The following is a 13,236-nucleotide window of genomic DNA, read 5'->3' on the forward strand; positions in this document are numbered from 1 at the left end:
TAAATATAGGAAGTTGGGGACGGACCGCTAGGTAAATGTGCATATATTTGTACTCCTCGTTGAGACACATTTTGGTAGGCGATTGAAAATTGATTTCCGCTCGATACGATTTTGCTGTTAGGACGATACACACGATTCGGGTAAACGTATTCACTGTAAATCGGCATAACGCAGACTGAAACTTTCGTTTGGCTGCGCTCGAGAATGTCTGCTGATTAGCAGTTTGAAGGGGCTCATAAAAATATATATTTTTTTTCTTTTGATTAATTTCAATTGATAAAGTTTGTTTTGCACGAATTTCGAAAAGTTCGAACCAGCAACCACAGACTGATAAGCCCTAAGCAACCGACACCAAGTGGCAGACAACAAGTACAACCTTAAAAGTGGATTACCTACTCGACCTTATCAGTAATTTAAAATTTTCATTTCTCAGCCTACTGCTACGTTATCAATTTTCAAATTTCGATTGAAAATTCTCGATTGCAGCATTAGTTGACATTGGTGTGCAAAGCACTTGGTTGGTAACTCAGCTAGTCGTTGGTTAATGTCTTTGCTGAGTAGCTTTCGAGTCAGTGGTGAATTTTCTTAGCGGTGAATTTTGCTGACTGATTGGTGAGGTGAAGAGAGAACAAGCTGAATGTAAAGTGAAATGAAAAAAGTGTGGTGTGTAAAAAATGCCGGCAAATCAGCTGTTTTTCCTCTTTGCTTTTGTTTTCAAGTTTTCCTTCCACCCCTTTTACAGCAACACAAATACACTGAGATTAGAAGTGCTTTACCGAATGACTTTATACTGGGAAAATTGTTAATAGAGAGCGAAAGGGACGGCAAGAGTCGGAGGCACGACACCTGAGATGCCGTGACTCAGTCGAAAGAGATATTTCATTTGGCTAAGCAGTCTTTGTTATGCTCTAAAACATTATATACACAAATTGTAGATTGTGTATTATCGATGTGTATCATCATAACGTGTCAATTTATATCGCATATTATATATATTGCATATACTGCACCATAACTCCATAACACCCACTGGCAGGGCAGCAGAACCGAAGTTCAACGAATCTTTGTGCTCGCTTTTGGCGAGTTTTATTCCATTCCTCCGAATCTCAAACAAAATGCGAGACCGAGACCCCAAAAATAACACCCAACCAAAACAACAACAAAAAATCGCTGACCGAGTGTATACATACATATACTATAAACGAATGAGTTAAAGCGAAACGTAAAAAGCTACCAAGCTCGGTGTAGATTTGCAATTAGTGGAAAGACAGCGAGGTAGACGACATTCAACAAAGTGGAGTTTTGTGTTTTGAGCTTCATTATTTGCTGCTGCGCCAGTCTGCGTGTTGAGGTCACACATGTACGCAATGTGGCGACCTCTCTCACCTGAGAGAACATAAAGACCAGGTAGAAATCTACCTGATCTCTGCGGAGAGAAGGTGACACATTAACTGGTACACCTGTCCAAGATGGAGGGTTCTTTGTGGGGGGAACCAACGAGCTAGTTACCATATTCGTTAATGGAATAATGGCGAGCAGCTGGAACTATAGTTGCAATTAACAAACGAGAAATTATGCAATTGATACCTTAAGACCAGGAGATTCTCAGTATTTGTAGATACAAAACTCATAAATCGCAGTCTGTTGGTAGAAACTTTCCAAGTCAATTTAACCAAATTGAGAAGAGAAACTCATTCCTGAGATGAGTTAAAAGTATCTTTCCACACCTGATCAATACAACCCATAATAAATTATAATAAAATGACGGAAGTTCTGGGCCAGCCACTCAATCGTTTTCATCGCAGCTAAAGAACAAAGGAAAAAATGAAGCGCTCCGATGATTATGCAATGCGAATGCAGCTAATTAGATCATATGCAATGCACATCATACTTATGTCTTCTGTACGCTGCATCTCAAGAACATACAGTCAGTCGGAGTGAAAAAATAAAACCGTCATCGGTCGAAATGGAAAACATTCGTGACATGTTGGAAGAAAACAACAAAAAATCAAGAAAATTAATTGCAGGCGGCAACTCGAGTGAGCAACAACAACAAAGAATGTATCGAAAATAACAGCGAGTTAGTCATCACGCTCCTGTCTCGGCCATATCTCCCCATATCTGTTCGCTATTGGCCAGGCCAAGTATAAATATTTATGCATATTTAAATTGCAATACGCAAAACGCACAACCAGCACCGGAGTGCTGCAAAAAAAGCAAATAATGAAATCGCCGCGCACTTGTCGCCGACATTCAATTCGATTTTTAAATATAAATACAAATCGAGCACAATCTGATTCATATCTATCTATAAAGTCGCATGCACATAAATGGCGATTGGATTGCCATTAAAGCGATTTAACAAATGTTTTAACCCCTAAATGGAAAACGTATCCCTAATTTAAAATCTGATTTATCAGATACTCATTAATAAGCAGTCGTCTCATTTACAAATTTAATAAATTGCCCATTAACTTCTTGTTTATTTGATTATTCAATTTCGGCACAAAAATCCCTTTACACATTACTCGAATTTATCATCTTTGTTTTATTTTTTCGCAGTTAAAATGGTTTTTGCGCAGTCGAAGCGTTTAACGACCTAATTGCCGCTTGTTTTGTGTGTTTGCATATATAATATGTAAACTTTGGGCACGAAAGACGGTGAAAGTTGTTGCGTCAAACAAAAGATAAGTTATTGTATTATGAAAAATACTTCTTGAAGATTAACGCACATATCAGATATAAATCAAACATAAGTTCTCTATCGATTACTACTAATCTCCCAATTAGATGAATCAACTGATATAGAAACCCTGTACAGATAACAATTACAATCCTACAGATGGACACTGTATGAGTATAACCGTGGCAATAGTCATGCTGATGTGTAAACAAAGTTGAAACCCTTATCTGCTGATAAGGTGAAAAAGTATCCGACTCGCACGCAAGGTGACCACCAATCATAACAGAAAGCCACATTTGAATATATCGATTGACGGCGGGGAAACCTACAAACTATAATTATAAAGAAAGCTGAACGGTCAGAAATGGAGAGGCAGCCAAGGGAGACCATAGTTCTCTGGAATGGGTCAAGCGATGGGTTCGCAAATCTTCATTAGCAATGCAAAATGCTTTGTTACTTTTTTAGCAACACTGCTTGATAATGGGCACAAGCACAGGTCTGCTGGTGGTGTCATTTGAGTGCCTTCTAATCAGTCAAATCAAAGTCACTACTACACTCGAAGAAACCGACAGTCAATTGAATTTGTTAACCAGACGGGATGCTTCCATCTAGAGCGCACCTTTGCTTTGGACACTCTTCGTAAAAGATAAAGTTTCATTCATTTTTTTCAAGTGTATTGGCGTTACCTCCTCGACATCTCCGATTTCCACCTCGTTGGCGAAGCAGTTACTGCCAAAGGGCTCATCGGTGGTCAGACCTTCCACCTCGCAGGCGTTTGCCACTCCACCGACCATCTCGCCCTCGTAATCTTCGTCCTCGTCCTCTCCGAACAGTCGACCCAAATAGAGACTCTCCTCGCCATCATCGCTCCTTCCAGCCGAGTTATTTGTGACACTACCCAGATTACTGGGATGTGGGGTGCTATCATTGAGGGCGGCGGTGCTGAGCGGTGCGGCATTCCCGCTGGTGAAACCATGTAGCAGCGCCGCCAAGCTGAGATCCAGGTGCGAACTGTTTGATGGCTGAGGCTGGCCATCCTTAAGAGGTAGATTTGCATAGGGACTGGTTTGTAGACTCAGATCATTGTAGTCATAGAGATCCGCTAGATTCTGTTCCCAAATGGAACGCTGATCCTGCAGCGCATGTGGCGTGAGGAAAGTGTCCAATTCTGATGTCGGATGCAGCGGCGAATGGTTGGCATTTCCAGGGTCCAGCGAGGCGGTATCAATGTGGATTTCTCCCAGTGCAGAACCACTGGTTTGACCACCAGCGGTGGGTGCACCACCAGTACCAACCCCCATTGAACCGCCAGTGGCTGCAGCACTAGTGCTCTGCACATCCTGCAGAGCTGCCGTTTGGACACTGCTATTCCCGGTGGTGTTGTGCAGATTCATTACAAAAGTGCTGCCATTGAATCTCGGCGGAAGCTTGTACTCGCCCATGCCATTGGCCATGCCCCCTAACGAAGGATCGTCGAAGTTTAGGAGATCCTCAATCCGGGGACTCAGTCCTTTACGATTTCCATACGGATTGTGATCCATATCCATGCGGTGTACCGTCCGCAGCATCTCCAGCTCCCATCCATCGCCATGGGTGCCCAGTTCCAGCTGCGAGTCCCAGCGATGGAGCAGGTAATCCGGATTATAATGCAGCAGACTCAAGGCCAAAGCCAGCTGCAGCATTTTCATAGCGTACGATTTTTTGTTTGAGATCATTTTGTTGCTTCAAGAGGTTTCGAAACGTGGAAAAATGGGTGCGTGGGTGACTCTTGTCGTCCGTAGTCCACCTCCGCCCGCCTCCTCCTCCTTCTCCGCCGCTGTTGTTGTTCTTGTTGTTCTCCGTCCCGGACAACAGCTCTACGGCTGCGTCGTCCGGGATCTATGCGTTCAATGACGTCGCCTTGCCCCGCCTTCCGGCCTCCTTCTCCTCCTCCTCGGCGTTCCGAAATCTGCGCAAAAAGCTGCAAATTCGCAGTTTCCACCGCCGTTCCCCGATTTTCCAATGCTCTTCGCTTTTAATTGATGGCTGTCCTCGGGTTCGTTCTGTAAGCAAATCAAGATGTGACAACAAATAGAATGGAATTAGTAAGCATAACGATTTGCTAACTATATGTACATATGTATGTTGATATGTAGTGTAATATTCATACATTGCCGCATGGCCATATATGCAGTTTGAATGTTAAATGAAAATGCTTTTGTTTCGAGTGGTGCAGCCTTTGTTTTGTTTGCCATTCGATTTTATAGATCGCTAAGCACGAGGAAGTGCACCAAAGAAAGTTCAACTTCCGGGTCGATAACGTCTTTTATTAAAAACATATCTCATAATTTAAGATTTCCCACATCGCGATTATATTAGGATTCATATTTATTTAGTTCTTCGATTGGCAAGGTCATTTTATAGTTAAGGTACATAAGTAATACTTTAGATAGTAAGAGAAATGAAAGATTGTCGTAAGGGAACTCCCCTTATCTCTATTACTTAAACTTAATATGATAAATGTGCACACTGACCTATTCTTTAGTTAGATACAGAAGGTTTTGCTACAAAAACGTATAGTTTGTTTTCATAGTCACTAAGCACAAAAACAACTGAGTATCAGGAAACCCAAGTGGATAGCCTAGACAGGCTGTTATGATGATGACCTTGCGCATTTCAGCATAGTTAATTTCATATTCAGGGACAATTAAGCAGGTCAAGAATCGAAATATCCGAAATATGTGTGTATACATGCATACATATACATATGCATGTATCCTTCTTTGGTTGTTGTTTTGTCCGAATTCAGCTTGATATCCACAACGCATTTAATATGCCCATCCTGTAGAGCCACCCCCTTGCCCCCCCTTCGACTGGGTTAACAGACAACCGCCCACCCGAAAAAGTGGGGGCGTGAGGCGGAAGGAATGACCCAGACCCAGACGAAATGGCTTTGAACTTGAACTTGTTCAAGGTCTTTCGCGAGCGTTTGAAATGTGCGCAATGCGAAGTGAAGCACCCGATTCAAGGACGGTCGAAAAAATTGTGTGCAAAATTCTTTCAAGGTTCGATATAAACTTTCTTTGTTTAAAGTCATTTTAACAAAAATCCAAACTTTGTTTGCCTCAATTCTCAATGAAAAGGTGTGCGCTGCGAGAGAGAGAAAGAGATGGGTAGAGATGACGTGTACATGTGCGTGCAAGAGAGGGTTCTTGTGTGGGTGTGTGTGATTGTGGGTGTATTGCAGTGCACTCACCTCAAATATTTTTTGGATGATGAGACCCGACTACAACGGTAAAAAAGCTGCGGCGCAGTAAATGTTCGCCTTGTTGTTGCTGCTGCTGCTTGATCTCCTTTTCCTCTTCGCTGCTTCTTCTTCCTTGCTGCACACACAATGGTTTTTTGTTTACCGTTCACTTTTCTTTTTCTTTGCAAGACCTTATTTGTTTATGTTTCACTTTCTACGATTTTTACTTTTAATTGCTGGAAAACACGCGTTTTATTTATTTAACAACTTAAAATATATATTAAGCTTTTCTGCGTCCTTGAACTTTCTCTTTTGCGGCCAATTTACATTCAAGCGCCATTAAATATTTATAACAATTGGTATTTGATTATATGACACCTGCTGCTTCTTTCTCGCCGTCTGGTACGCACTTTTGTGTGAGTGTGTGTGTGGTGCCGTTTTGCGTGGTGAAATCGCCACTTATTTGTTAACCCCATAATGGATCTACTTAATTTTTATATTTTCATGACACTAACCAATAGTTTAGCCGATAAGTTAAGTCAGGTTATTGTTTATTAATGCTGATATACTTTGTAAGCTTCAATGACACAAAAATACGCATATTAGAACTTGAACTCACTTGTATGTTAAGACTTTTAAGACAGCTGTAAAATTATTTAACTACGTTAAGGTTAAAAAAATTGTCTAGTCCATCAAGGGTTAAAACAATAATATTTTCGCTTCGTTTGTTGTTTTTGCACTGCCTAATATTTTCATGTGTTTTGCCTGCACATCGCTTTGTATTTCTTTGTTTGCTTTTATCGCCCGATTCTCATGTCTCTCTCTGACTCACACACCAAAAAAAAATACACGCACACGTTGAAGCATAAAACTGCTGTTTTTCTTGCCAATTCCAATTCCGCCTGTGCCCACAATTAATGCAATTAATTAAATGCAAAACGATTTAGTTTTTGCTGAGAATCGCGGATAGCAAAACAAATGGGAAAAATGGAATATGGAAGCTTCGAGAATGAGCAGAGAATAACCGGCAACGGCAGCATTTCAACCTTCGCTCTGCACTTTGCATCAACAAATTATTTATCAAATTGCTAGTTCCTTTTCGTTTTATTTTCCCTACTCTTTCTAACTCGATGTTTTTCTCGATTGCATTCTGTCAGCTGAGCGGCGGAGAGTGAGCGAGAGAGGGAGACTGCGCGCGAGAGCGAGAGGGGGCGATTGCTGAATAACTGTTGTTGCTAGCCTGTTGGTCGTTGTTGTTTTGATTGCCTTTAAACCACCACCCCCACCGTCAGCAGCACCACCACGCAATGAGTTGCACTTATTTAGTGGGGCATGCAACATTTCGCAACTGTAGTTCTTAAACGCGCAGCCGAAACTTTTTCATTTGTTGTTCCGGCACACAAGCACACGCAGCCAGACACGCACTCACACAAACACACTTAAGCGGCGTGTACTTCGCACCTTTACGCGTCTTCTTTCACTGTTATTTGGCAAATTATCGCCGCGTCCGCTTTGCTACTCTCTTTCGCCAACCGCCGTACCTACGTGGTGAGCTTGAAAACGTGTTTTGTTTGTTACGCCGCGTTTGGCAATTTCTCCGCCGTCAAAATTAGTCGCGATTTTCGATTGCGGCCTCAAAACATTTGAGGCAAAAAACGTCTGTCCAGCGCGGTGCTTTTATCAAGTGTGCCCAGTTGGAGCTCTTCGGAGACGATTTTGTTGAGTTTTGTGCTTTTGCGATATTTTTCGGTTCCGCCAAATGCGGTCTCACCATATACAGTGTGCTTTTAACGGAAATGTTAAATGTAGCTTAAACTAACAGAGGCAGAAAGAGCTTTTTAAAGGAGTGCTAGAAATGTAGATTTCGGTTACAAATGTATCTTTATTACCTACCTTTTATTTCTAGCTGGTAAAGCCATTTTGTTTTTAGAAAAAATATCTTACGAATATGAAGAACATATTTATATTCCCTATAAGTAACTTATGTAGACATAGTGGCGATTACTATTTTATGTAGATATGGTGTAAGCTTATAAGCTTTTGACACGTGTCCATGCAAATTTTTCAATTAATTTGCATAGTAATTTGTTAACTAGTTGTACATAACAAACATTTGAAATTGGTATTAAAAAAAAATTAAAAGGAGATATATATTTTTATATTTCCTTAGTATTATTTTTAAAAAATATTTTTATATGATATTGAAATTAGTCGTTACTAACCTTTTATCAAGTCAAATTTCTACATGCATGCAAACATACAAATATCGTAACAATAACATAGATATTCTTATCTTTAGCTATTGATATCACAAAAGGACACGAATATGTGAATGTTTCATAAATTCTATTGAACTTTCTTAATAAAACACTATTCAGTACGTGCTATTCAAAACACAGCTTGAAACCTATCAACAAAGACACTAGAATTATTCTAGTGTCTTTACTATCAATCTATCTAAAAGACCTGCACATAAAAATTAATTTAGATTGATGAGGGTAATTTATAGATATGACGCGTTCTGAAAGATATTTTTTATGCCTGACCTGGGAGCATTTGTGCTGGCATTTGGATAAAGTAATTAAGCCCGAAACCTTTCAATACTTACCAGAGTGGTAAAATGGAAGCCACCTCGCCAACTGTTGGTCTTGGCGTTACCTGGTGTCGTCGATTGGGGAGTGGGCGGTGTCTCCAGAGAGGTTGGCGTGGGCGTGGCCAGTACAGCGGGCGTGGAAGCCACCGTGGGCTTAATCAACTTGGCCAACTTCGAGGGTGGTCCAATGGGCACCCGCACGGTGACCTTCTTCTTTGGATTCGGCTGCAATAGGGTTTGGTGGTAGGCATCTTCGATGTCCTTCGCCGGGGACAAGGATTGCAGCCGAGGCAGGTCCTCTAAGTCGATCATGATTGCTTATCAGCTGGCACAAATGGCGATGAGTCAATATGTCAACTGGAATGAAAGCGAGCACACAGATAAGGATGGGTCACTAGGTCGACTAGGCTTTTTTTAGGATGGTGGTTTTGAACTCAATAAATCTGTACCGACATGAAACATAAACAGTACTTACCGAAAGTTTTCGACTTATCAAAGGTATTCAAGTCAAGAAACATGAAGGTGAAAAAATGCAATAACCTAACCAATAACCTTGTTATTTGGAAGATATAATAAATATATATTATATTACTCATACTCGTGTGATTTTATTTTAAATTTCTTCGAATTCGCTGCTAGTCCTAGTTCCTTAATCGAACTTTCACTGTAAGCGAGCTATAAATACTGATAAGCGAACTTCGACTGAATTCAAAAATGAGATATAGCCAACCTAATGGTTTGTTTTATTTGCCATTTATTGGGAAGATTACACACATTCACATAAGTTCAAACGTAGATAAGTACAGTGGATGCCCAACAACAATACCAACTCCCACGAGAATACAGAAAGATAACCATGTGGAAGTGGCACTCATTATCTATCAATTGATTTGGGAACAAAGTATTAGGTATCAGTAACCATAGAGGGATTTCTCCATGGTTAGTTATCACTGTACGCAGTACAGTGGGCCCTGCCTTGGAAGCATGCAAATTACATCAGCCAATGTTCCACAGGGGGATTTTCCGATTAGATTGCGACCATAAATGAATCATAAAATAAATGAAATTGGTCGCACTTCTAAATTGTGGGAACCTGCCATTAGTCCCTGCTATAAATTTGATCGACAGGTTCGTTATAGAAATGGTCAAAAGATTCGTACTTATTAGTTAATCTTTTCTTCTTTAATTTTTTATATCTATGCAATGTACTTCATTTTTTTTATAGACCAATCAATATTATAATCTATTTGCTCTATTTTATAGCAGCTATCATTTTGACCTTTAACGGTCTGGTTCTCTATATGAGCATATTATCTATTATCTATTATCTAAACAAATACTTTTTTATCAGCCCAACTAGAAGCAACCCACCAAATCGTATTTACTATTGTTTAAACAATACGTGGTTTAAGGGTATTATGGCTAAATTTAAGGATTTCTGGGAATCCCTTTACGACGCTTTGAATAATGGCCAAAGTAAGCAAATCGGAAACTTTGTGATCTTCGCTTTCTTGCTATGACTCAACCAGATGTGCGAAAAAAATAAACAATTACAATGGCAAGTAAAAAACAAGTGAAGTCGAATACGAATTCGACGGCTTTTTCGAAGATGAGATACTGAAAGAAGTGGGGGAGAGAGAATGATGGTCAAGAGCAGTGGATAAAGATGTCTGGGTTGGTAACAAAATCAGTCTGGCTAAAATAAAACTGGAAATGAAAGTTGTAAGATACAAAGTGCGTTTTAGAACCGCTAGTTTTGGGAATCAAAAGAAAAGTTTGGGGAAGACGTCATAGAGTTTATAAAAACCAAGGTAGTTATAAGCAATCCACTGATCAATTTGTACTAACTACTTAATTGGGTTGTCAAGTGAGATTGTTATCGCCTATAGCCAATCAATAGAAACTTGATCTTACGAGAATTCATCGCATCAAAAAATTTTGCTAAATTTTCAAACCATGTAATCAGATTTCGTACTTTGCACCTGCGCAAAGATAAATGATATGGGCAGTACCTTAAGCATATTTCATTATGCAAATCCAGGTATATTCATATTTATAAACAGTGAAATCACAATACAAACTTTGTTAATATCGAACGGTTTTTTCCCCGAATCCAAGTCAACATTGCAAATCGGTTCGAGTCAAGAAAAATAAAAACAAAACCAGTTTCTTTAGTTTTTTATCTGTGGCTATACTCTTGAAATGGAAAAGATGCGCTTTTCGAAACATTTTGTCAAAAGAAGAAAAGCTACTTTATTTTAGAATACAAAATATGAAAAATAATTAAGAAATACGCTTGTTCTATCAAGGCAGTATTGTTTATTGTAATTGAAATTATATTAAAATATGATTTGTGGCATATGTTTAAGTTAGTGTAAAATGGATCTGATAGGGAATAGGCATAATTAGGTTACGCCCAGTATTCATTTTCCTAGTAAGATTTTACAATCTCTGAAGAGAAAAGCTTTCTTTGTCAGACAAAGCAAGAGTATTACCGATTTCACGTGTGTAAGTCGATTTGCCCGTGTTGATTTTAATAAATACCCTCAGTTTGTTGTTTTCGCAGTCGTCTGAGGCAGTCGCTTGATGCCTTGACGCAGCTTATAATTCCGAATCAACTCTGGGCATAATTAAAAGTTGGGAAAAAAATGCGAGAAAAAATGTGAGAAACAAGCTAACAGCAAGCAGGCAAAGTTCAAAACAAGCCTTGCCCGGCTGATCTCGAGTATTCTTTGCCCCGAACACAGGGTACATATTGATTTTAGCAATTACCTGACAATCTCGCCTCAACAGGTGGGTGAGCGAAAGAGAGAGGGGTCGAGAAAGAGAGAGACAGCCAGTCCGTTTCTAGGGATCGTCATGCAGTTTGAGTTTTTAATTCGCGTGGGGGTATATAGTTAATAATAAACTAAAACGAAAATGTCGTGACAAAGTCTTTAGAAGCTGCCGAAAATAATAATAGATGGGTGGCGTCTCAATTGGGGGTTTGTTTGTCCAGGTAGCTATATGTTTTCGGTACACACACTTGTATATAGCTGGGAATCTTTGAAGCGTATCGCATTTGATTGTTTTCAATATTATTGTTGGGGAACAAGTGGAACTTTCGTTATCATTATCATTAGCAAAAACACACACACATCCAGGCAATTAATGTAAATACGCACATAAGAAGGAGACACTCAGTCCATAGGTTTTAGCTATTAAAGAGTTTGATGAAGAGAGCTTAAGAGAACGAGCACCGATGACCACATGCCGGTAAATTTATGCGGAATACTTTTTGTGCGCAAAATTTCCGCAGAAATATTCTATATATGTAAACTATTATTTGCAATGTGGGCGAATGAGAGGGAAAGCCAAAAGTTTACTATTAAATTGAACTTGTTGATTGGGTCGAATGCCTAGAATGCCAAAACACACACACACACACACACAGACTCAGGCAAACACGCGCACTCACACTGCGGCACTAACAACTCATTTCCACGGCGGGTGTGGTGGCGGTTAAATTAACTTGACGGGCTTAACGACGCAATTGTTGTGGCCCTTTGGTAATTATTTCGCACCCGTAATTGTAATTTATTTAACTATTGTATTTCTTTACCTATGCAATATATCTGCAACTTTAGAACTTCGTATTTGTTTTGGTTTTATATGGATATTTTGTTTTGGAAAAGCGCGCCACGCTCAAAACACTTGCTCCGATACAAAAAGAGAGCTTTTTCGGATATTACGTATACGACGCGTAGTACACTTAAGAGTATCCACAATATCAGCTGGTTGGTGCAAACAGAGCGGCGGCAAGGGAGGTACGATAAGTGAGCGAGCGAGCGAATGGCTGGTCGATTGTTATTCACTGAACGGCTGTTCAAAAAACACTGACAAAACTCTGAAAAGCCGTTGGTCGCCGCTCGCCGATTCAGCTGTTTGCGTCGGCACTAAAACAGAGAGAGAGAGAAGACGAGGAAGCGACAAATCACGGAGAGTAAGAGTGGCAGAGAAGAGAGAGGGGACAATAGGCAAGCGATGGGGCTAGAGGCCCCAACTGGCTGATAAAATAATAGCGAGCAGATAGCGCAGGGCAAGTGCGCTGTCGAAGTCGGCGCCTCTGTCCACCTGCTGTGTTGTTGTTATTGATGTGAGCGCCAGCTTCTTAATTGATCCGCTAACACACCTGTGGTAATCAAACGACTTCTTCCGCTTGACGGCGCCAATTCGCTGAGAGCGAGACTGTTGGCACTGTAAATTGCGTCTATTGATCGGCGCTTATCACTGCGATTGGTGTAACCAAATCTGGTGGATTGTTTATTTATGTGGGGACTAATTTGCCAGGGGGTAAGTTTTCTTTAGGTATTTTATCTGGTGGATAGTTTGTCTAAAAAAATACTATTCGGTTTCGGTTTGTTGGATTTTTTCCCGAGGTTAATTTATCTGGACGTTAGTTTATCTGGAGGTTAGTTTATCTGGATGTTAATTTGACCGCCAGTTAATTTATCTGCAGGTTAAGTTACCAGGGGGTTAATTATCCGCATATTTTATATGGGCTTTAGTTTGTCAGTGCGTAGACTTATTTGGGGCAAGTTTTTCTGATTTATCTGAGGTAATTTTTATGAGAATTTTTGGTCTGGGGGTAATTGTTAGGAGGTCTGGGTCTAGAATTCTGAGATATATTTCATCTGATGGGTGTTCTATCTAGGTGTTATCTGCACCCCACACCTTACAACCTTTACTGTTTCC

The 13,236-nt window shown here is 40.2% G+C and overlaps 1 protein-coding gene across 3 annotated transcripts in view; it reads right to left on the reverse strand.

Moving 5' to 3' along the window:
- The window catches only part of LOC117144475 (segmentation protein cap'n'collar), a 37,311-nt gene extending 28,460 nt beyond the window's left edge, over positions 1-8,851 (reverse strand). Inside the window, exons 1-3 of one of the 3 annotated variants that reach the window (XM_033309647.1) lie at positions 7,371-7,595; positions 5,919-6,145; positions 3,370-4,725 (exon numbers count right to left, since the gene is read on the reverse strand). In XM_033309647.1, the coding sequence (XP_033165538.1) occupies positions 3,370-4,398 (1,029 nt within the window). In that variant the 5' untranslated portion in view covers positions 4,399-4,725; positions 5,919-6,145; positions 7,371-7,595. Of the gene's footprint in view, positions 1-25; positions 59-3,369; positions 4,726-5,918; positions 6,146-7,370; positions 7,596-8,517 lie in introns of those variants that run through there. The other 2 variants (XM_033309648.1, XM_033309649.1) reach the window with 2 other exon arrangements.
- Between the last annotated feature and the right edge of the window lie 4,385 nt (positions 8,852-13,236).

This window comes from Drosophila mauritiana, chromosome 3R (assembly GCF_004382145.1).
Source record: "Drosophila mauritiana strain mau12 chromosome 3R, ASM438214v1, whole genome shotgun sequence".
NCBI lineage: Eukaryota > Metazoa > Arthropoda > Insecta > Diptera > Drosophilidae > Drosophila > Drosophila mauritiana.